Source organism: Accipiter gentilis, chromosome 33 (genome assembly GCF_929443795.1).
Source record: "Accipiter gentilis chromosome 33, bAccGen1.1, whole genome shotgun sequence".
NCBI classification, from domain to species: Eukaryota; Metazoa; Chordata; class Aves; order Accipitriformes; family Accipitridae; genus Astur; species Astur gentilis.
The window spans coordinates 14,889,262-14,912,574 of NC_064912.1; the positions used below are offsets into that span (position 1 = coordinate 14,889,262).

The window sequence follows — 23,313 nt, forward strand, 5'->3', positions numbered from 1 at the left end:
ACTGGTTTCATTTGGGGAAAAAAAAAAAAAAAAAAAAAAAAAAAAAGAAAGGAAAAAACCCCTACCATGCCCTAGGGGATAGGCAGTTGTTTAGGGAAGCACATGCAGTAAGACAAAAACTCTGTTGGGAAGAAAAAAAGCATGAGAAAGCTGAATAAGATGAAGACAGTAGCAAGAATTAAAGTTGGGTCCTGACAGGAAACAGGCTGCTACAATATCTGAAAGAAAATGATGTGTAGGAAGTCTAAATACAGGATTTGATGCTGTAACACCATAGATTGCACAACAACTCCTGTTTTAGAGCTGCTGATTAGTGCAACCCAGGATGGGTCCTTGCTGACCCTCCCAGGAATCCCAGAGAAATCATCTGGCAGGAAGGCATCATGCTCGCACAGTGATGGCAGGCACTCCCGGAGCTGAGCAGAAATCAAGTCTCCATCAACCACATGGGCAAATTGAAAACAAAATATAAAAATAAAATAACTGGTAATTAATAAGAATGAGGAGTTAACAGAGGCCTACAATCTCTAATCAATCTCTTGGTGCCTGGCCCGCTCTACCGATGAGCCCCATTGTTATTTTTGATTGTGTGTGCAAGAGCGCGAGACGGCTGCTGGAAGAATAGCACTCCATCAAAATTGTGATTTCCTTCTCCCCTCGAGACTCATCAAGGGTGAGGAGGAGGAGAGGGGAGAAGAGAGATGCAAAAAGAAACAAACAGCTAGAACACAGCTTCTCGGAGAGGGAAATAACTGAAACTGCGGGTATGAGAAGCATGCAGACTCAGATTCAGAGCTCCCACCAGTGCTGTCAGCTTCAAGACGGAAAAAGAGCACTCAGGCGAGTAAAACTAATCCCTGTATTAACCATCCTGCTTATTCCAAGACGTACATCATTCACTGGTGTGCCCTGGCCAAACTGATGCTAAGGCTGCGCTGCAATCTCAGTGGACTGGACTCTCTCCGCACTTTTAACCACACGAGTTTTGTCTCCCCCGCTCATCCAGCAGTTTATCAGCGTCACTCTGTTTGAAAAATAGCCTCCAAGTTCCTTTTTATTCAATCCAGCCTCATTTCCCTCCTCAGGAAAAGAGAATTAAGCTATTACTTCTTGTGTGCATAGCTGCCCTATCATATTTTACACACCTTGTCAATATAAAGGCAACGGGACAACAGGGTACACGAGCGATGGGGCAAGCGACGGAAGACTGGGAACTTAAAAGTGATGTCTGTCCTTCCACTGTACCCTTCTTCCATACAAAGCCTTTATCCTTTTCACCCCACTATGTTCTGCCTCTGCACCCACAGTGAACCACATCAGAAGCAAGTGTTCACTTTTCAGATTGCCTTGAAGTTTGACAGTGACAGTTCCCCTTATAGATCTGCAACTCTTTAGGTAACTCCTTAAAGAGGTGTGCGTCAAAGACAGTGTGTGCGTACTGGCTGTTAATTTAACAGGTTGCAGAAAAGCTGTTGATTTTATTACCATATTACCGATCCAACAGGACTCCAATGAAGGTTTTATTTTGCAGCAAAAAGTGCCAGCCCAGCAGCTGGCAACATTCTCAAGCTATGTCAAGATGCTTCTGGTTTTGTTTGCTGTCTGGTATCTTGGGTATTCTCTTTCAAGGCCTAAAGCCTACCAACTTGGGGATGCTCTTCAATGAAGAGCTGGTGTTTGGGTATCCATCTGATAATTTTGACAGAACGTAACAACATGGGTGAGATATGTGGAAGCAGAGAGAATGCTGTACTCTGCAAGGCTGGGCTCCGAGGTTATAGAAATATCTGTCTGAAGGCAGCCTTTTGGCCAGGACTATTTATGAGCTCAGACATAACACTACTGCGATACTGGAAAAGAGTTTGTCTGTTTTAACTTCCTTACCAACCAGCATAGACCCAAATAACTTATACATGAATTACTGAGAAATCCGAGCACTCCCTTCTGAGAAAGTAGAGGAATCTGAAACCAGAAAGATTTCCAGATTTGATGTAGCTGTTACGCAGGATCAGATCAATTGCCTTTTCAGGCCAGGATCCTATCAAGAAAGTGACCAGCACCACATTCATGCCACAACAGTGGAAATACTTTACCTGAAGCACAGTGAATAATCAAGCATAGATTGCTCTCTGCGAGCACTCTTCTTGCTCTCTCTTCTTCACTCAAGTCTTCATTCCCAAGTATTTCCAGAGGATGGAGTTAAATGTTGCCAGGTACAGCAGCAGCAAAACCATATGTAGACACAACCCCAAAAATAAGCATGGGAATTTTCTTCCTAACCTCTGTAGTAAGAGGTTGCTTTTACACCCCAAAGCAGAGAGTTCTGCATGTCCCTACTTAAGGTAAATGTAAATATTTAATGTAAAACTGGGTATTATTATTTGTCCACACAGATATCTTACCATTTTAGAAAATGTACTGAGCTCCTGCTCTCAGCAGTACCTTGAAGCCATAGGGTCTATAAAATAAAAGAATTTCCACTCTTTTAATTTTAAATTGATTGGCTTCAAATGCGTTGGCTGGGACTGTGTCTTTAGGCACACAAAAAGAAAAAGCCCATGATTTAATTTCTCTACACTGTTTGTTCATTTGTACAAGTGTCTCCAAATCATCTCCTCTTCAAATTTGACCAGTCTTTCTGTTTACCAAAAGACGTTCTTTGTCTGAAACAATTGTCATTGCCTTTCTAAAGACCTCATTTCCTTACTCTCATTCAGGATCTATCCTGAGACAAGGGTAAACAGCACGATGTACATACGGCCAAGCAATGACATCCTGATTTGCCACCGCTTAGTTCCAAGTTGGCTAAGCTGATTTTGAGGCTCCCCAGCAGTGTCTGTTTGTTCTAATAGATACCTTTAATAGATTGTTAAAGGGAGTCAATGCAGTTCTTCGATATCTCACGGGTGGGCTGGCCCATACACACCAGTCCAGCATTACGCAGAACGCAAAGTCTGTGTCATGGCCTAACGCATCTAATGTACCAGCAACAGGAACAGAATATGAAACTGTCAAGTGCCCCAGTAACTATAATACATTACATCCCACAAAAAAGTCATCAAAAACTAAACTCCTGGTGAGGAATCTGTAACACCACTTTTCACAGCATTTAATTAAAAGAATAAAAAAGAGCAAACAAGTGAGAGCGAGCTGTGAAGTCTGAGATGCGCCTTGCTGCCTACTCAGTCACACACAGAGGGGATCTGAAAATCACTGGAACATCCTTCAAGTTGATGAGCTCATCTGTTGCATTGATAGAGATCGCCAATAAATACTGATACGCTTTCATCGGAATTCAGTGCTCATTTATAGATGCACTCATTTATATTTGCAGCATGGCACGGTGATTAACCCTTTCATTGAAGCTGTAATTCCAATTAATGTCAATTGGCTGGACACATACAGCATGTAGATAATAAGCTCTACTACAGTCACAGCATACTTTGGTCAGGAAAACCAAGCACATCTTTCATCTTCATTGAGCTTTGAAGGGGTTACATTACAGTAGCTCCTATTGCACCCCTGCTATTGAAGCCTCACTGAAAATTAAATGCCACCAACAGTGCTACTGAAATATGCTCTAAAGTTTACAGGCAAACTACAGAAGCTTGTAAAGTGCCAGGGGACTTCTCTGGTTTAATTATATAGACCCTGTTCCATAAATTGCTTGAATGGAACAAATACAAATAGCATTCCCCGCTTTGTGACCTTTTTGGGTTAATGAAACGCACACAAACACCCACAGTCTGCTATGGCTCAGAAATTCCACAGCATAAACACACAAGCTCACTGGAAGCCGCCATCAGGATTCAAGCCTTGGTACATACATGACAACCAGCTGCCTGGACTAAGCAAGGAAATAATTTGTTGTTTATATTCTACTGCTATTCTAAATTGCAGACGGTGGGAACTGTCTCTGATTTACTGAACAGGGAGAAAGAGTCTGAGATTTTGCTGTTTAGGCTCTATCTGAAGAGGTGTGTGAGGTAAGAGAGGCTGAGGAATTCCATGAATTAATAAGCAACCCACCCTTGGCTTTGGGAAACACGAGGTCTGCTCTACCTGGCGACAATCACCTCCATCCTCCAGACATACTTGGGAATAAAGGCTTGAGTGAAGAAGAGAAAGCAAGAAGAGGATTTAGGTAGAGGAATCTGTACTTAATTATTCACTCTCCTGCATGTAAATTATTCCTATTGCCATGACATGAAGGAGAATTTGATCCTTTGGAGACAAACTACTGAGATGCCAGCCAGTTCTTGTTCATGTGGTCAGTACACAATTTTCTCATGTTTTCTTACCTTTCTCCAGGGGTGCCATCTCTCCTATGACGCAGAAAGACCTGCTAGTTGTACTGTCTGGCCATGGCATCCAACAGACATCTCCAGGAGTCTGCTGAATTTTCATTCACTAAACAGGTCTGAGCAAAGGCCTCTGGAGGTATCAGAGCTAACAGCATTCCACCATCTCAACAGAGAACCGTTTTCAGGATTCAAGGACAGTACCTTAAAACCAACAGAGTTATTCTCCTCCCTGGACACTGAGCTTTCTTTTCTTGCTGCCATTTGTCTCAGTTAGTCCAGAAACCTCATAAGGCAAAGCAATACAACTGTTTTGGCAGTATTTTCCTACTTTTACTAAAGATCCTAGGGCTGTCTTATAGTTACCCTCACTTGTTTAATTGGTTGGGTGTTTTTTTTTTTTTTTTTTTTTTTTTTTTTTTCCTGAGGCTCTAAAGTTGCAGAACAGGAAAATGTTTGTCCTGTTATGTAAAGAAACAATACTGCAGCAATCCACATGCGGCACACAGCCATAGGTCTGCAGAAACAGTACTTCTCCAGTTCCTGCTTGTAGAGTTCCCTCCTGTATTGAAGGCCTCCAAAGCCCTCATCCTTCTAATAAATTAGACTCATCCCAGGGGGATCAGTGGGAGGCAGGTATGATTTTAAGTGCCAGTTGTGTTTGCCACCGAGAAGGAGGAAGTTCTCCCACTGACCTGCAAACTTGAACTGTTGACACCTGAACCAACGTAAAGATGGAACTTAACAGCTTGGTGACTTTAATGTCACACCTCAGTTCTCTAATGCATCAGCCCAACTGTGCTAGCTGGAAGGTAACGCAGAAGAAAAACAGCACCTATCAAGCTACAACCCAACCTCAGACCACCTAGCTAGACCAATAAAGGTATCAGACTGAGCGAAGACGGACTGTTATTGCTACTCATCTCTGCTGTTCACATAAATGGCACTTCACACACACAAGGATGAGTTGCTGCTCAAAAGGGATTCCAATTTACATAAAGACAAGATGATGACATGCAGACAAGCTAGAGGATAGCAAAGATAGTAAGGGCATATATCTTGCAGTGAAGTAAGGATGAAACCTTGATGGTTACGTAAGGTTTTATTGCCGCGGCATATATAACTGATAATATAAAAAGGTGAAGTGCAAGGCCAGATACCTTAGGTATTATGCATATATAGTCTCTTCTCTTTACTCCTGACTTTGATATATAAGTGGGAGACCAGATGTCAAATCTTCTCAGGTAATTTTTTAAAAGAAGAAAGGATCTTTACCTCCCTCATAAGGAACACCCTGTCACATAGCGGGAGGGCAGTGATTTTCCAGTCTAATCACTGAGAAAGAGCAAATACATTCTGGCATGCTGAAAACCATGAACCCAAAGAAGCAGGTGCAGCAAGGGGTGCACAGACCTACCTTAAAAAGCAGGCAGTCCCCTTGGTGCTCGGCGTAAATGGAGGTGAGTCGATACTGGTTCTCAGTCGTGATGTCGATCTGGTACCCCGTTAGTGTGTAGCAAACCTTGCGGAACTCCTGGATCTTGGTCTGGAAAACTTCCTTCAGACGCTGGTTTTTTAGTTCTGCACTTTCCACTTGCTTCTTCAGCTCTATGCAGGGGAAGAAAACGGGTACTTTGTTATGTGTCATCAGCACAGAGCCCTTGCGCCGTATTTACAGTGCTAGCCAAACTAACTGAATTGAAAAGGTTAATTAAATTTTTAAAAAGTGAATTAAGCAGGCAGAGTAAAGATCAGGCAAGCTAGATTCCTATCCTCCTGGCCCTGGCAGACTAAAAGACAATAAACTAGGGAATAAGGAAAACAGACATATCTTGGTGGGATGGATTTTCCTTTTGCTCAGCCAGACTTTTAACAACATACTACAAAATTCAAAGCTATAGCATCCATTTCCCCACATGCACGCATCTTATTTTCTATACGGAACCCAGAAGAAGGTTGTTACACTACACAAAACAAGAAAGTGGAAAAATGGTAAGAAATACACATCTGTATGGTTGCATCAGGAGGAAGCTGCCTCCAAGGGAAATCTCCAACATACTCTTGATTTGACTGTAAGTGCTTTGATCTCAAATTGACACACTGCTTAGGAATCCCTCAAGATTTGGGGAGGGGCTTTTATTGTGATAAAAAGCCCAAAGAGTACCACTGCCTCTTTGCGTTTGCTACCTTAACTGGACTAGTCCCTAGAAGGGAGGTCCTGTGAGACTGCCTGCCACTCACCCTCTGTTTTATTGCTACAAAGGGAGCTGCCAGTACTGTGAATCCTTCAAGAGGATACACAACAATTACCATGAATCTTTCACCCAAGGTGCCTTCTGAGTAATTAAACCTCGATTTATCCCCCCATTAATTACAGAGATTGGCTTTACTTTAATATACACTAGAGATGTCTCCCAAGTCAGCCTGTTTTATCAACACTGCAGCCCAGGGTTAGAAAAAAAACCCTGACTCTTTCTAACAGCAAACAAATAGACTTCCTCACTCTGATACCTCTTTGTCATACTGAGGTTTAAGGCTTTGTCTGTGATCAGAGACGTAATTGCAGCACATGTAGGCCATATGTCTTTATTTTAGCTAGTCCAGGATCCAGCAGTAGGACAGCAGAAACTTCAGTCTGAGGTGACTGCTTAAGTACGAAGGAAGGTTTTTGGCTGGGCTTATACAGCCCATGCTAAAGCTTTGTTGTTTCCCAAGCAAGCTGGAAAAGTTTTTGCTTGAGTATTTGCCAAAAAGTGTTTCCACCAGCCTATCAAGCGTAGTGCAAGCAGAACGTAGGGTGGTAACCGCAAGGCCATGGACTTGCCAGTGATTCACCTCTGAGCAGCTGGAAGTGCACCAGGAGAACGTGAGTCTCCTCTTACCTTCTGTTCTGCTTTAGTTAGGTGCTCCAGGTGGGACAAAAGGATAATACAATGTGTTAAGTTAAAGTGCCTTAAATGCCACTGAGGATGCACTTGCTCAGAAGTACCTTGGCCTTAATCCAATTCAGCTTAATCCCCAGGCAAGGACAGGAACTCTTTAAGCATTAAAGAGAACTACGTGTCCCTTTACTTCTGTGCGTTGGGTTTGTGTGGTGGGGTTTTGGTAGTGGGAGAGGGGGCTACAGGGTTGGTTCCTGTGAGAAGCTGCCAGAAGGTCTCCCGGCTCCAAGCCGGACCCGCTTCTGGCCCAGGCCGAGCCCGTCCGTGACGGCGGTATCGCCTCTGGGAGAACAGATTTAAGAAGGGGAACCTGCAGTGAGGGGGGGGGATTGGAATGTGAGAGGAACCCCTGTGCAGATACCGAGGTCAGTGAGGAAGGAGGGGAGGAGGTGCACCAGAGGAGGGGATGCCCCTGCAGCCCATGGTCAGACAGCAGGCTGTCACCCCCAGCCCACGGATGGGAGCGGGGGATGCCCCCCAAGATGGCCGCCGCTCCATGGGAAAGCCGGCGCTGGAGCAGCCTGTGCCTGTAGGACTGCAGCCTGTGGAAGGGACCCACGCTGGAGACGTTTGAGAAGGACTGTCTCCCGTGGGAGGGACCCCACACCATTGCAGGAGAGGAGTGAGGAGCCCTGCCCCTGAGGAGGAAGGAGCGGCAGAGACAACGTGTGATGAACTGACCCCAACCCTCATTCTCTGTCCCCCTGCACTGCTGGGAGGGAGGAGGGAGAGAATTTGGGAGTAAAGTTAAGCCCAGGAAGAAGGGAGGGGTGGGGAGAAGGTGTTTTTAAGATTTGGTTTTACTTCTCATTATCCTACTCTGATTTGATTGGTAGCAAATTAAATTGATTTGGGGTTTTTTCCTCAAAGTTGAGTCTGTTTTGCCTGTGACCATAACTGGTGAGTGATCCCTCCCTGTCCTTGTCTTGACCCACGAGTGTTTCTTTATATTTTCTCCTCCCCATCCCAAGGGGGAGGAGGAGGGAGCGAGCGGCCGTGTGGTGCTTTGTTGCCAGCTGGGCTTAAACCACGACTTTCCAACTGAGAGCATCCACACAGGGAGAGTTAACGCTGGCCAACTCCTTACCTTCAGTTAATTCAGCTCCACCTTCCTGAGCGGCTTGTGGCGATGATGTACAAGCAAAGTATTTCCCTTACTCCAGATCTCCCCCCTAGCTGTATCTTGCTTTATTAAGGGGACCAGGCCAGTCTTGGGGAACATCACCAGTTTGTTCATTAAAACACTGCTATAGGGGGAACCCCCCAGTTTCTGGGGGATGTAAGGTAAATAGAGTATCCAAACTCTGCTTACAAGCCCAAAGGGTTGTGGCTTACACACTCCCCCTTCTCATGAGGTCGAAAAGGCTGTGCCTTTCCTGACCAGCCACCTTCCCATTCATACCAAACTCATCACTGCGTGATTAACTGAACCCTTCCTTGGATTGTTACAACTTTTTCCCCATCGTCTCAGCTGGGTCTGGTCTTTGATTAATCAAGTAATCAGCCCCCGAAATCAGGAGGTTAATTGGCAGCTCTGACCTCAATATTCTCACAGTCTTCATTCAGCTATGCAACCGTTAAGTACAAAATCCTATATATGAAAGTAAAAACTCGGTGACCACGTTGCAGTGGTAAATAACATTTCGCCACTGCCAGAGACAGCACTGCCTTTAATATATCGCACATGTCCAACAGCGATATTTTTTTTCCTAATAAATGCAGCCTAGCCTTGGAAAAGTAAATCTGCCTTTTCCTACCGCATCTTGGAGGCTGCCTTTCCCGACTTTTATAACTTTGGAGGTGGATGGCACCCTAATTCATGAACTCCTTGAACAGCTTTTGTTATTCATGAAGAGTTAGCGCCTTTTGCACTGTTTTGTCTCTCAGACTTGGTACTGCTAATGGCCATCACGAGCATCCTCGCACCCATTGGGTTGCAGACTTATCACCCCCCAAGAGCACTGGCCTAGTTACACTACAACCGTATGAATCTAGAACAGCAACTAAGTGATGGCAACTGCTTTCCTCTACTACCCTTAGGGTGAAAAAGGAAAAACTCTGACTACAATCAGTCTTTTATGCAAGAAATCCTGAGTTTTTCAATTTAACTGAAGGACTAGCAAGCCTTCACTCCTGACAGTGTGCCCTCACCTCCTCCCCGCCGTTCCTCCTGGCCCTCTTTCCAGTGCCTGCGGCAGTTTTGGTGTATTACCGCGTCAGCCCTCCTGGCTGAAGGAATTCATCTGCACGAAAAAACCCTTATCTCCTTGTTAGAGATGCCTTGTGTCAGCCACTGGCACAAGGCACTGAACTGGGTAACTGCTAATGTAGATGCAGCCGAATGTGCCAGCACCAGCCAGGGACGGGATAAAGCCTTGTCATCCCCTCCATGGCTCCATTAGCAATTCCCCACCAGTGTTTCTTTAGCTTGGGGATGGGGCAGAAAAAAACAAGCAGGCACAGGGACATGAGAGGAATGCTTAAATTTGCAACTGCCCCCAGTGAAAGGGCTATCAAACCCTGACTGTAAAACAGAGATTGCTCTTCCTTTACGCCCAATTAAATTGCAGTCCTCAATAGGTCAGCTATAGCAACTGCTGATGCCCGCCTCCTGCAGTATTTATTCCGTGGAAACAATTCAGCTAGGGGCTATTCCCAGATTAACTCAGGACAGCGTTCAGGACTGTGACTGCTCCCCAGCTTTCCATTGCAGGCTCTGCCGACGCAACCAAGAAGCCACATTGTGAGGAGGATTCACAGAAGAGCAACTTGATAGGAAAGTAACCTGAGACTTGAGAAACATAGGACTGGGATCCCCCACTGCTGAAACAAAGCCATTTGAGATGCACTAGGATATTTTTCACAACTTCCCACCACACTTCTGCAGGAAGGAGATTTCCTGCAGGTTCCGTGTCATACTAGCCAGCCCCAGGCCAACATCTCAGATACTTTGGGGTGTCTAAAATAGCACAAGATGCCTGTTTTTAGGCACTGGGTACCTACGTAGCCGCTCTACATCATGGCTCTGCCTGCATACGGCCCTGACACTGCAGATTCTCTGCACCCGGAGAACAGCACAAGCAGCATATGCACTGACTTGGGGACAGTAATTAATCTTTCTAATATTTCCCCCACCAAGTGAAGATGTTAAGCTAAGAGGCATTGTTTGCTCTGTGTCTGAATTCAAAGATGTGACGGCGCTAATTCTTAAGCCTCACCTAATACCACTAATTCCCGCCAAATTTCTAGCACAGTCAGGAGAAACTGATTTAAAAGTCATCATCTGCGCAGAGTGCAATTCAGCGTATTTCAGAGCAATGTTTAAGGCACAGCCGTAGAGGCCACTGAACAGAGGGAAATCCTTTCAGGATGGGTCGAGGTGCATTAACAGAGCAGGTTTCTGATGACAACATTACTGTTTCTATCCGTTTTATCTGCCACCTACAGAACATTCAACGTCTTGATCCTTTAAGATCTTTCACAACATTTGGAGAATTAGGTTTAATTATAATTTTAAAAGACAGCATTTGAAAACTAGAATCCCTGTATTTAGTGTACCTGTTTGAGTTCCTGTGTTCGACTCTGTTACACTTGCACAAAACAGGCGAGAGAAGTTGCAGGTGTGCTCTGCAGAAGCCATGGATGGGAAAGTCACACCATAAACATCCTTCATCCCAGAGAAGGGACACCAAAGCATCCCTCACTGAAGCGTTAATGAAACAAATAAGAACTGAGAAAATAAGCGTGAGATTTGGCAGGCTATGCCTCGGTCAGGGATAATGACTGGCTGTTTACTTTGCCTGGAAAAAAAAATAATAAAGGAGAACAGAAAGAGCAGGAAAATATACGGAAATCATACTGCCCCATCTCCTTTGTATTCAGGCCAAGAGTATGTACAAAAAGTTGCCCATCCTGAAGTGTTTGACGGGGAAAAAAAATCCTCGCTGAAAAAAATCATTAATCTGTTACAAAATTAATATTGCCAAATGATTAACTTCCCCCTAATGATGCTGCTTCTTGAAACACCTTGTATTTTCACACATTTATGTTGACTTTAATGAATAATTCCAACTATTTTTGATAAATAAATAAAATATGAGTTAGGCTTTTTTGGTCTCATATCGAAAATGTCACTGCTTTTTATTCCATTGCTTTTACACTCCTTACATCTGAAAATGTTCACAGCTGCCTGGAAATACCACAGCTTCGGCTCTTGCTCTGAGTTCAGCTAGGTCAATCAATAGCAATAGCAGTCTCTAAACCAAAGAAAACCAAATCCACACTTAACTTTTTCCCCAGGGAAAGAGGAGGAAACAATGTGGCTCTCAGCATGCCAAAAGTGGCATGAAATTAAATGTATCACTAGTCTTTTCCAGGAAAACACAAATTTGTTCTGCCCATCCCCAAAGATGCCACAAGCCATGTAGCTGCATTAATTCAGTTGAGATCCTAGCTAATATATCTCTCTCTCAGAAAGGCCTGAAGTCCTTTCTAACTCTCCATTAAAGGTTACTTTCCCTTAGTAACATGTTTGGAGGTCACTCACTCCAACACACAGAGGATAAAGTATTTACACATGAATTCCCATCCCTGCTGACCCTGCCGGAATGCCTCAGGCAGATGCACCCAACATTGCTATGGAGGATACTGTATTTTTACCAACCCTGCTCTATTGAAACAACAGGCTGCTTAGATTTTGTTTTCAGCCTACAGAAGGGATGCCAGTACCAACTTGTTCACATAAGGTTCACAATGAGAAGAGGAAACACTATTTTCTCAATTCCAAGAAGCAAGGCCGCAATTCCCCTTATTCTCTCCCACCTACGCAAGCTGCTTCTCTCCATTTCCATAATGCTGTACCTGCCGTGCAATGTCACCCATCAATCCCTCCCACGTGTACCCCCAAACTGTTATTTAGTTACACTCTCCTATCGCCGGTCTGTCCTTCCCATCCGACTCTCTGCAACTCTAACACTGCCCTTCCGCACCTGAAATCCTTCCAGTCATTCCCCTGTTCAAACCCCAAGCTGAAATCTTCTCTTGCAGCTCTAGTTTATGAGGAACAGTGTCTGAAAAGAGTTCTGTGATATTCTGTGAAGGACATAATATAAAAATAAATTGTATCGTATTAAGTAAAGGCTAATAGAAGAAGAGCAGAGCATTTTCTGATGTAGGCAAGTTTATGACCATTGCTTTTGAGAAATAAAATTCGCTTTGCTAGATTTTATAGGTGTGTTTTATGCCCTGGGGGAGTGGGACCACGCAACCCAACCAGCCCGGCAGCCCCACTCTACCCTTACTCGACCTTATAGTCTGGCAGACTCAAACTGCTCTTTGCAAAACTTGCAATTTGTGACATTATAACCATGAATTATAACTTTTCTTGAAGGTAAAAACAGTTTTATATTCAACAGACTGCACTGGCTGTTTAATTTTAAACCTAAGTGGTATTTATTTCATCAGTCAACATTGGTTTATTTTTAAACTGTGTATGTACCATATGGTTCAGTGCACCTCCCAGCCCCCTCCTCCAGCCACCAGCTTGCCCTTCCAGCAGCTCAGGGAAGAGTTTTCAAAGGCAGCACATTACAAGTAAAGGTCTCCACCACCATGGCCGGCTATAGCTCTTGCACTGCCCAAGAACCCTCCACCAAGAAAACTTCCCATATGTTTCTCTTCGCTGAAGATGGTTGTCCGAAGCCCCCATTTCAGACAACCCATGTATCTTTACAAGGGTACCATTTTTTGGAAAGAAGTCCATAATTAACCTTTATCCTCAGATAACCTGCAAGAAGTGGCAGAGGACACCAGAAGGCTAGGGTGAAAGAAGCAGGACATTGAGGACCAGAGAGGAGCAGCTATGGAAGAAGATGAACTTTCTCTTGTAGTACCTAAACACACATGTAATAGGGATTAGGATTAAGTAAAGGGTTCTTTTCTTTTCTTCTTCTGATAACACTGAGATTACAACGCAAGGTTGCAAATCTCACAAGCACACTTGAAGTTGGCCTATGGACAGGATTCAGCCCTGGCAGATGAACCACACCAAGCAAAAAGCTCCCTCAGGAGATCCCAGTGTGGGCATCGCTTGGAGCTTTCTCTACCCTTCTTCTCCTTGTTGCCAAAGCTGTTTCACAGTGGGGGAAGGCAGGAAACCAGCGGGCTTTTGGAAGCCCAGCTCAGCTCCTCAGCCACCCTCACAGCGTGTCCATGTTGTTCTTGGTGAAGGCAGTGCAGTCTTGTGTAAAGAGACCCTGGGTAGCTTTAAAAATCACTGGCTTAAATGATGTGAACAGCCTGCTTGCAGCAATACAGAACTCAGCGGGGATGGCAACCCTCACCCCAGACACAGGATAAATTAACCTCAGGAGAGCTATTTATTGCCCAAGGTGGACTTCACCAATTAGTATGATATGGCACAAACCATTGGGAAGCTAGGATTGTCACACTGGTCATAAATTGTGAACGAACCAGGAAGACATCTCCCTCCACCCCCCAAAGGATGATTACAGTCTTATAGCCACATTTCCCTTCCATAGGGCAATTACAGACCAACAGCACTTCCCAGAACAAAGTGACATCAGCCTGAGCCAGAGCTAGTCATTAACTTCAGAAGCAAAAAATAGCTTCACCTTAAAAATACAAAGATACTGGGTCACTTAAGTTTACAGGAAAGTCGTTACCTTCTGCTTCTAGAACAAGCCAGCAAATATCAGGCATAAGTCTTCCAGTCTACCTGTTTTCCAGGTAATCTATTCTGGAGTTACTAAAAAAAAAAGTCACTGGGACTTTTCATGGGCTGTAGTTCAGGGAAGTCTAGCAGCAAGAACAGGGGCATAACTTGTATTGCTTGTCAGAGGAAGGAGAATCACTTCTCCACCAGGCTGTTTCCAAGAAAAAGAGTGGTTTTGAAACCGCTCAAGTGTCTATTGTAAGAATTAATCCTAGGGACTATAATTAACATATATAATACACATTGTTAATTACATGGAGTGGTCTGCAGAAGCATCTAATAGATGAATTTGTCCCCTGTCTGATCACCTCCCCTGCACTCTGCCCATTATTTTGTTTCCACTGGCACATCACTACTATTACTACTCCTCCAAAACACTGGATGCTATTTAAACTTCTGAAACAGCATCCAACATCTGCTATAAAAACAAACACAGAAAAACTGCTCTAGAAATATTTGTTTGTTCCCTCTCAAAGTGAAGATTTTTTGCAGGAGTTATAGTCATTCACAATGCAGGGTGGACAATATTCAGTCATGCATTAGAGAGTGCTTTACAGTTTATTATCTAATGATTTTCACCAAGGCTACAAACAGGAGCTTTTCACCACTGGCAAGAAATGATTTCAAGTTTTCCCGAAGAGCAAAGCCATTTTGCTCTTACTCCAGGAACTTTCTATGCTCAAGTTCTGCCGCTGAGACTCACAGAAATGCTATTTTGACTCGGTGATAGTGTCCAAGATTATGTTACCTACAGTATCTTGTCTCCGTCTCTTCCCTGCACTGTGAAGCCTGCGCTCACAACACAAAGATATCGTAGCTTTGCAGGCAGACGGATCTAAATACAGAATTAATAAACACCTAAAGAGATTCCTCCCATTTCTGAAGTAGCTTATCAAATAACTATGTGGTATAAAACAGAGCCTGAGATGGGACAGGGCATCATACAGGTGCCCTTTAGTTCTTATTTGGGATGCACGACCAAACTCCAAACCCTGCAGACTCCCTGACTATTTGGAGCGTGGTTCTAAATAAGCACACGCCGCTGAGTTGAACTAAATCCCTTCCCACCCATAAACTGCCTCTCCTCTTGACAGACATTCTAACACCATTGCTGTCTCCAGAACGCACTTTTTTGAGACAAAGCCCGCTGCCCCTATCCCCTAGGTAAGGCAGCTTTGCTGAAAGGTCAGCCTGCCATTTCATTTGTTTGCATGGCCTGCGCTAATGGAACCGCTTCCGCTGTGCGCAGCACGCAGGCAGGCTGGAGGGTCGCAGAGGACGGCGAGGAAAAATGCACACCGTTTTAGCCAGCCAGCGGGGATGAAATTACAATTGCACTGCAACAGATAAAGGAAAGTCTCTGCAGTGTGCCACCGTATTTGTAGTTTTAATGGGCGAAGATTGCGGAGTTTGTTTTAGGGCTTTTGTTCCAAAGGAAATTAAGCTCTAAAAAGCCTCCACTCACTCCTTCTATTCAATCTTTCCCCCCCCCCCCCCCCCCCCCGTTTATCCCGTTAATAGTGGTTTGAAGTGTTGGCACTGCGAACACATTGCTCTTGGCCTGAAAGCACTCTGGATGCCAACTAGCCAAACCTTCCCCAGACCCTTCTCTTTGCTCTTCGTGCTCCTGCAGCAGGCCTCAAAGGCAGTTACTCTGCTCCAAAATCACACCAGAGATTTCCTCTGTGGGTTCTTCTGAGTGCCCTGGACCTCCTCTCACAGGATAGCAAGTTCTGCCCTATTTTTATTGGCATATTTTTCACGTTCTACTTCATTTTCTGGTGTCCACTTTATGAAAACAATCCTTTAAAGACGATTGTGCTGGAGCTCAATGAAATGCTGGTTCAGCATGGAGCAGCAGAACAGCAAGAGGGGAAAAGGGGCTTTCAAATAACAAAACTGCAGGAATGTGACACAGACGTTAAGACAAGCAATCTCTTTTCCCCTAGAGCATGAAAGATGTTTGGAAACAGAGCCATCTCCTGGATAACCAGGCTTTCAATCACATTATTCCAGCCTCTGGAGCTCATAATTCCATCGCAGGAGTCTGAAGTGTTATTATAGATGGGGAGGGTTATTTCCCTTAACCTTGTGCTAATGCTCTTGAGCAAGAGGTAAAGGCTTGAAGACTCCAAGAAGTGCCCATAAACTGTCCCAAGACTGGAGGACCACCAAAATCATCTCTGGGCAGGGAGACGGGGAAGGTAACATCTGTCTCAGCCCAAGTGCCAAGTCTCCTCTCCCGATTCTGAATTATTCATCACGTGCTAACTTCCAAGCCAGTTCGGTTTTAAATTTTTAAATATTTAATAATTGGGTATTAAATATTAATGCAATTTTATTAGAAATTTTGGAAGATGGGCACTAAGGCTCTAATTGTTAAGTTCATCATTGGGACTGACTGGCTACTCAGAGAGACTTTCTAGCTTCCTAGAGAGAGAGAAGGAAGAAGAAAAAAGGCAAACCAAGTACTTATGGCCCTCTCTGACTCTAAATCACAAGACAGCACAGATACTTGTGCCATTTGTTTTCCAAAAAAAAAAATAAAAAAAATCAACTCTTCATGAAAAAGCTGAGAAACCTACACTGGGAACATACTAGAAAGCCCTCAGCTGGAATTTAAAGAGTCTTTAAGAGTTTAATTTTGGTGTCATAGAGAAAGATGTCCGTCTCAGACATCTGTAGTGTATCTGACTGGTAAAAGGACAGTTGAGCAGTCTCTGACTAAAAGAACAACAAGAAAAATATGCACTAGGTCTCAGCTGTGATTCAGGGCAGGTGCAGGGTGAGTTCAGCTCAATACACACCTGGAAGGAGACAGATTGTTCCCTTTTTTTGATGTCTGCTCAGAAGGGACATCAGGATGTACAGTTTCTCCTGAGCTGGTCTGACAACTTGGATTCATTAAATATCCATGCCTGTTTCTCTCCATGTAGCTCCTGCAGACCATGTTTTCTTCCTTTCTACCCCCTCCTTTTTAGTAGATGACATCTCTTTAACCCTGATCCACGCTGAGAGCGAGCCCATGTTCCTGTCCCTCTGTATTATGAGCGCACGTTCCCTACCGTGCCGGAAATTGTATGGTTTACACAAAAGATGACACATAAGCCCTGGAATTATATGCAAATGAACAGATCCGCTTCTCACTTCTTACCATTACAACTGCGACTTTGCAACAACTGCATGGGGTAATTTCTGCACCAGCTTTCAAACAAAGGGCACCTCTGTGTTATTAACATCTCACTGTGGCAAGCAGTTTGTCACCTTTCACAAAAATGATCTGAAAAGACACCAGCAATTATTCCTAAGGAGATTATTGGGTGGCTATGTCCCAGCACAGCAGCTGGAAGCTAAGTGACATAATATTCACTGCAAAACTCCTTTTTCAAGTCAAGAGAACATGGAACAGATTAAAAAATGAACTAAATTGGAAACAAATACAAAACTAGAGGAAGAGTCAAGCTTGTTCCCTTCAATTTTGTTCTTCTCTATACCAACATTAGGAGCACATCTTCAGAAGAGCACTAAAAGCTCCTGATTATGACACAAGATGACAGGACATTAACTTTGGAGACTTATCCTGGGAAGGAGCTTGATATGTTGTAAATAAAAGACCCTGAGGAAGAATGACTCAAGCACCTCTTCCAGCTGAAAAAATCCAGCTGATTTCTAGGTCTTGTACGTTTGGTTCTTCCAACACTTCTTAAGCACTGAGGACTAAACATCTGCAAGACAGACAAGTGTTCTCTTCCTGGGATTGTTGTATAATTCCTGGTTGTATCTTACAATACGACTCAAGAAACAACATCTACTCGGCTAATGTTCATGAGTGAAGTGGCGCAAAGAGCAAAAGCCCCGTCTAATTTCAAGTAAGCAATTACTCATGGCTCTTGGACAGAAATGAGTAAGTAGGAGAAGGACCAGGGGATCCACTCACCCAAATTTCTTCAGCAGTGGGGAAAATGGTGTTGGAGAAGGTGATATTCTACTGGCTGTCCTCCGAGGACAGGTCATTTCTAGTTACGTGTCAAAATTACATTAAAAAAACCAAACCCCAGTCCAACCTAACAGTCTGCCCTAGGCGATAAAAGTAGAAATTTCTTATGAAATGAAATACTTCTGCTAGAGCTGAACCAGCTCGTTACCTTCACCTCTGTGAAAAATGCTTTTTGCTACTTTGATGGAAGCTCCTCTAAACACCAACACCCATGTTTAGAGATCTCCTCTTTGGAGCCAGACAAGCATGCGAAAATCTGGGCAAGTTTCCTATTTGCAATGATGAGAAAGAACGAACTATTGCTGCACTTTTTGGGTGCATATTGTCAACAACTCTAAGCTCAGCCTTTTCATGCAACCTATAAACATATTAAAAAAATTATGAGCTCTGCCTATTTCAAGTCTGAGAAACATTTGTACAGCACATAATGGTCCAAAATGGAGCACTTCAGTGTGTTTCTTTGTTCACCAACTTTTAAAAGTTTCTCTACATCGTCTAAGAGATACAGTCCAGAAGCAGACATCATGTTGCTGCCACACATTCACGCAATACCTTCTGCAAGCATAGGACAAGAAATCCGGTATGTAGAATAATACAGCCAGGTGACAGAGCAGATCCATGAAGAGGTGAGGACAGGTAGTGACTTTGCAAAGGTAACTTAAAGGGTTAATTCAGAATAAGTAATTTTAAAAAAAGGAGTAGGTATAAGATTTTCAGAGAGAGAGAATGTAGAAAAGATTTCAGGACTGAGTCAAGCACGCTGAAATCTAACAAAAAAAAAAGAAAAGAAATAATGTAGTCGGATTTGGAAGAATGAGAAAACAATGAGAGATGGACAAATGCAGTCAGCCCACAGGCACCCAGAAGGCTGTATGGACCTACCTGCTAAAAACAATACCTTCTGTGGATTCTTAGAGCTCTGTACAAGTGAAGAACAATGGCAGTCCGAATAAAGGACCTACCCAAACCATCAAGGAGGTTAAGATTAGTACCACTTTTAATTCTTATCAGCTGAGGGACTTTGGCGCAGGAACTAACAGGAGTGGTGACTGATTTCACACCTGCATGTTTAAATTACCTTAAGCAAGGTGAGCAGGACCACCTGGGAAGACCTCAAATCACAAAAGAATAACTGTGGATAGATCTAGTAAGACAGGAGCCCTTTCTGTTTTTCTAACAAAGAGATATTTTAATGGCCTTTTTGCAGCAGCAGAAAAAACCAACACCCAAGTGACAGATTTCTGCTACAACAAAGAAGGCTCAGTATCTTTTTCTTTGAAGGAAGGCCACAGAAAGAGTCTAGTAAAGGGACTTGATAGCTTGAGAGTTTAAACTCGAGCTTTTGGCATAATTTTGATTGCAAATAATGATAACAAAATGCTCTGACAGAGGGGGTTTGGGTGAAGAAAAAGGGTGAGGAAAGTAGAAACATACTCTTAATGAAAATCTCATTTAGCCATTTTTTTTAACGTGCTTAAAAATTCCACTGAGGTCACCATTCTGGAGAGATGACAAACTCCTGGGATAAAGGCTGGAAAATCCTGGTAGTCGTGTCACATTTAGCAAGTCAAAGATATGTTTGTATAAGGCTGTAGAGGGCTAAATCCATTTTACATGCTGTATGTATTATTAATTTCTGACAGTGGGCTTAGAAAAACCTAATTCGCTGGAATACGAGCTCCCTTTGAGCGGAGGGAAGCCTTTTCAAAACTCATCTTTTATTGACTGAGTCATTTTTGAGTCAATCTGTCTGCTTTCGGCAAGACAAGAGTTTTAAATCTTCTCTCTTTTTTTCCTCCTTTTTGAGTCGTGGCAAGTCTATTAAAACCTGCTAATGTATGCAGCAAGGCCTCTGATTTGAAATGTAATGAATTCTTCAGATAGTGGCAGATTAGGGGGAGAAGATGATAGAAACAGCCAGAGATGCCAAAAAAAGAACTCTCCAGAAAAAGAGGAGGAGAAGAGTGAGAGGGAACGAGAAAGATTAACCCTTTTTACTCAGAAGAAGAAAATCTTTAGGCTCCATTAATAGAATCAGTTAAAAAAGCAGAACTGGAAGAGGCAGAGCATCTTCAGGCTTGCCTGGGGCTGAACGAGACAAAGAATAAATGAATCTTTCCTCCTAGAGTCTCTTGTAAGATTAGGTAATTCCCTAAGTGAAAAATGAATAAGTTGGAGAAAATTAGCTCCATCCATATAAATAAGCCTTCATATTCCAAACTCGTCACCCAGAGCTTCCCAGGCGAATGCCCTGAAACATTTTTGCTGTTGTGTAACAGATGGTTTCCTCCTCCCCCCTTCCTTGGTTTGGTTCCAACCGCAGTATCTTTCAGGTGATCTTGTTTTAGCACAAAAATGAGCATTTTGGGTGTAAATCATCAATCCTGTTAGTGAAAGGATGCTTGGCAGTTTTATTGTATTCGGCATCTTTGAAGTGCCGGACAAACATTACAGAGTTACACAAATGAGAGATTAGCACGGTCTCCATTTTACAGATAGAGGAGCTAAGGAAAAGAAAGTCAAGGATGCTACTTAATTCAACAGCACTGATCTGGTGACAGCCTGGGCTGAGAACGCAGAATCTGCTGAATCACAGCACAGACCTGGGATACCTTCCTGTTTAACAGGAAAAATTCATAGCTCACCCTTGAATTTGATGGCTTTAAAAAAATAAAATTAGCTCTATAATAAAGTTCTAATGAAACAAAACCCTAGAGAAAATGGTCTGATGGAGCACAGGTGACCTAGTGGATTATGATTAAAATTAAGCTCAGCAGAACTGATGCAGGTGAGTAAATACAGGAGACCGAGAAACTGGTCCTGTCAACCTAATGCCCTTTTGCTAACGACAGGCATTGAAATGTTCTAACAATCGAGAAATCCCAAATAACAGAGGCAAAATCCATCAATTTAACATGCAGCAGAGCTATACAAGTCCATGCATGTCTTGAAGGAGAGACTGTCTTTCCCTACAGATGCAAGGCACAGTCCTCTATCACACAAGTCAAACTACAAAAGGCAAAAAAAAGTTTAAAGAAGTGCAAAGTTAGCTCAAAAGCTGCTGGAGGCACAAAGACTGTGGAAAGTAAGCATGAGCTGGAAAAAACAGCAGCAGGAAATCTTTGCAGTGGGATACAGGACACAGGTAAAAGCGTTATCTTGGAGGCCAGCAAGCTATGGGAGTTAGCCTGGCTTTTCAAATTGCTCCCAGGTATTGTCTGCTCTTGCTGGCAGAAACACATTTTTTTTTCCACCCTGGAGAATAACAATGGCTGTATGCCTGTGCCCACTATCTCCTAAACTCTATCAGTCCCTTGATGTGATTCTCCCCAGCTGGGAAACTGTCTTTTCCTACCTGTCTGTTTGCTTCACAAACCTGACACGAGAGCCGCAGAAGTCACAGATATGAACTTTTACATCTCCACATATTAGCGCTTTCGGAAAGAAGAAGAGGTTACGCTTGCTTCTATGTACGTAGACACAACCGTGACCTTTAGCTTGGTCCCAACCCTCTGATTCAATAGCTGGCACTCACTCTCTGAATCAGTAATGAACTAAAGGTTATGGCAGGGAGCACGCTGTGCTGTGGACATACCGTTTTTCAGAGGAGATAAGAAACTTAGACCTGGACCGTTACAGAAGAGGCAGAGCATTTTCATGGCAGAGCATTTTTATTTGGGGATAAGAACATGAACCAGGACTGTGGTATCAGCCCTTGTGTCCTGTACAAATGCCATTCGCTTAACTGCGTTCTGCCTCCTCCACTTTCAAGTCAAAAAGACACTTCTCACTTTCTGCCGTAAGGATGGTTCCTGTGTGGCGCTAAGCGGCTACTATATTTCACGCTAGCCGTGGATGCATTTTAGTGATGGATGAAGCAATCCCTGTGCATATTTCCTATTGCTGTGAAGTTTACAGAGCACTTTGGGGATCCTGAGAGGCTGACATGCTTATTGCAGCAAGCCCTGCTGACACCAACTGCTGGAGCAGGCTCGAAGAATAGCCTACCCCAGAATATGCCCGTTTTTCTTTTTCAACTGCAGCCTGCATTCCCCCTGTACAGCCTCTAGATCCCTCCTTCCTGCCCTGTTTGTTTGGAAGATCCTCTTACTCCTTGGCATTGCTTGAACTCTTCCATCTCTCTAACTCCTGAGAGCTCTGAACGAAACACTGCCTTGGTGCAGGACCTAGCCTGTTTGAAATTAGATCAGTCAAGAAACTAAGATCCACAGCGCTTAGTCACCAAAGGGAGTATTTTGGTGTAGAAAAAGAGCATAGCATATAGGTAACCTTGACTCTTGGTCTCCAACGATCCACACCCAGGGAGCAAGCGCACAGAGAAATCTGCTCTCTTGCATTGCAGTCTTCCATGAGAATGATTCATTTCAGTTTTAGGTTTAGAGAAGATTTCACTCTCTGCGGCTGTGAACTCTTCCCACTGGGGTCAATGACACCAAGTGCCACGGAGACCGTGCTGCTGGCATGAACAGCACTGCTGGGACAGGTCAGCCAGAGGTTTAGGAAAAATATATGTTGAGGGACAAGTGAGGAAAGGGAAAAATGGTGCGCACAAAAGGTCTCTGTGCGTGGGATATGCAAGAGATGAAAAATAGATCTACCCAACTAGGCTAAATCGATGAATTAGCTCTGTGCTCAAAGAAAAAGTTATCACTAACGGCTGGGCTATTCAGTAGCTCACTTTACATCTGAGAAAAGTCTGCAAAAATCCTATTGCATTATCCCTAGCCTTATAGATTTTTTCTTTTCATCTGAGGCTCAGAGTGGGGATTACCCATTAAGGTGCAGTGGCCAAATCACATTCAATCTATTCTCTGTTAAAGTAAGAAAAGAACTTCAGTCTTTCCTGTCCTCTTCCCTCTCACTCCCTTCCCATGTCCGCATCCAACGCTTTTACCTCCAACTTTCAATAGGTGCACAAGTCCTGAATACCAAGAGGACACACAGGATGATATCTAAATAACAATACTCACTTCTCCATCCTACAGGCTGCATCCTGCTTCTTCAGCACCAAAGAACAAGAGTTCATTTAAAATCTTCATCTACTTCGAAACCCAGTAACGATACAGTTAGCAGTCGCCAGTCAGCATTGACCAATTTTGACCTGCACAGTTTCCACGATTTCATCGTTCCTTTTGTGAAGAGGGGTGTTGCTATAACAGTGACAGCAGCGCTGGCAGGTTGTTAGCAGAGCATCTGGGCTCAACTACACCGCGGTACTAAAACATCCGCGGTCGTTCACATCTGGCCACCCCGCTGCTTGACCTAGCAGCACCAGCTCGAGCAGATGTGCTCAGCGAGGGATTAAGCGACCACGAGAGC

At 43.7% G+C, this 23,313-nt stretch overlaps 1 protein-coding gene across 5 annotated transcripts in view; it reads right to left on the bottom strand.

Annotated features, from left to right (window-relative positions):
• MAD1L1 (mitotic arrest deficient 1 like 1) overlaps positions 1-23,313 on the bottom strand; it is a 379,520-nt gene that overhangs the window by 86,997 nt on the left and 269,210 nt on the right. For all 5 annotated transcript variants that reach the window (XM_049791592.1, XM_049791593.1, XM_049791591.1 and 2 more), the window contains one exon: positions 5,719-5,909. In XM_049791592.1, coding sequence (XP_049647549.1) covers positions 5,719-5,909 — 191 coding nt within the window. The remainder of the gene's footprint in view (positions 1-5,718; positions 5,910-23,313) is intronic.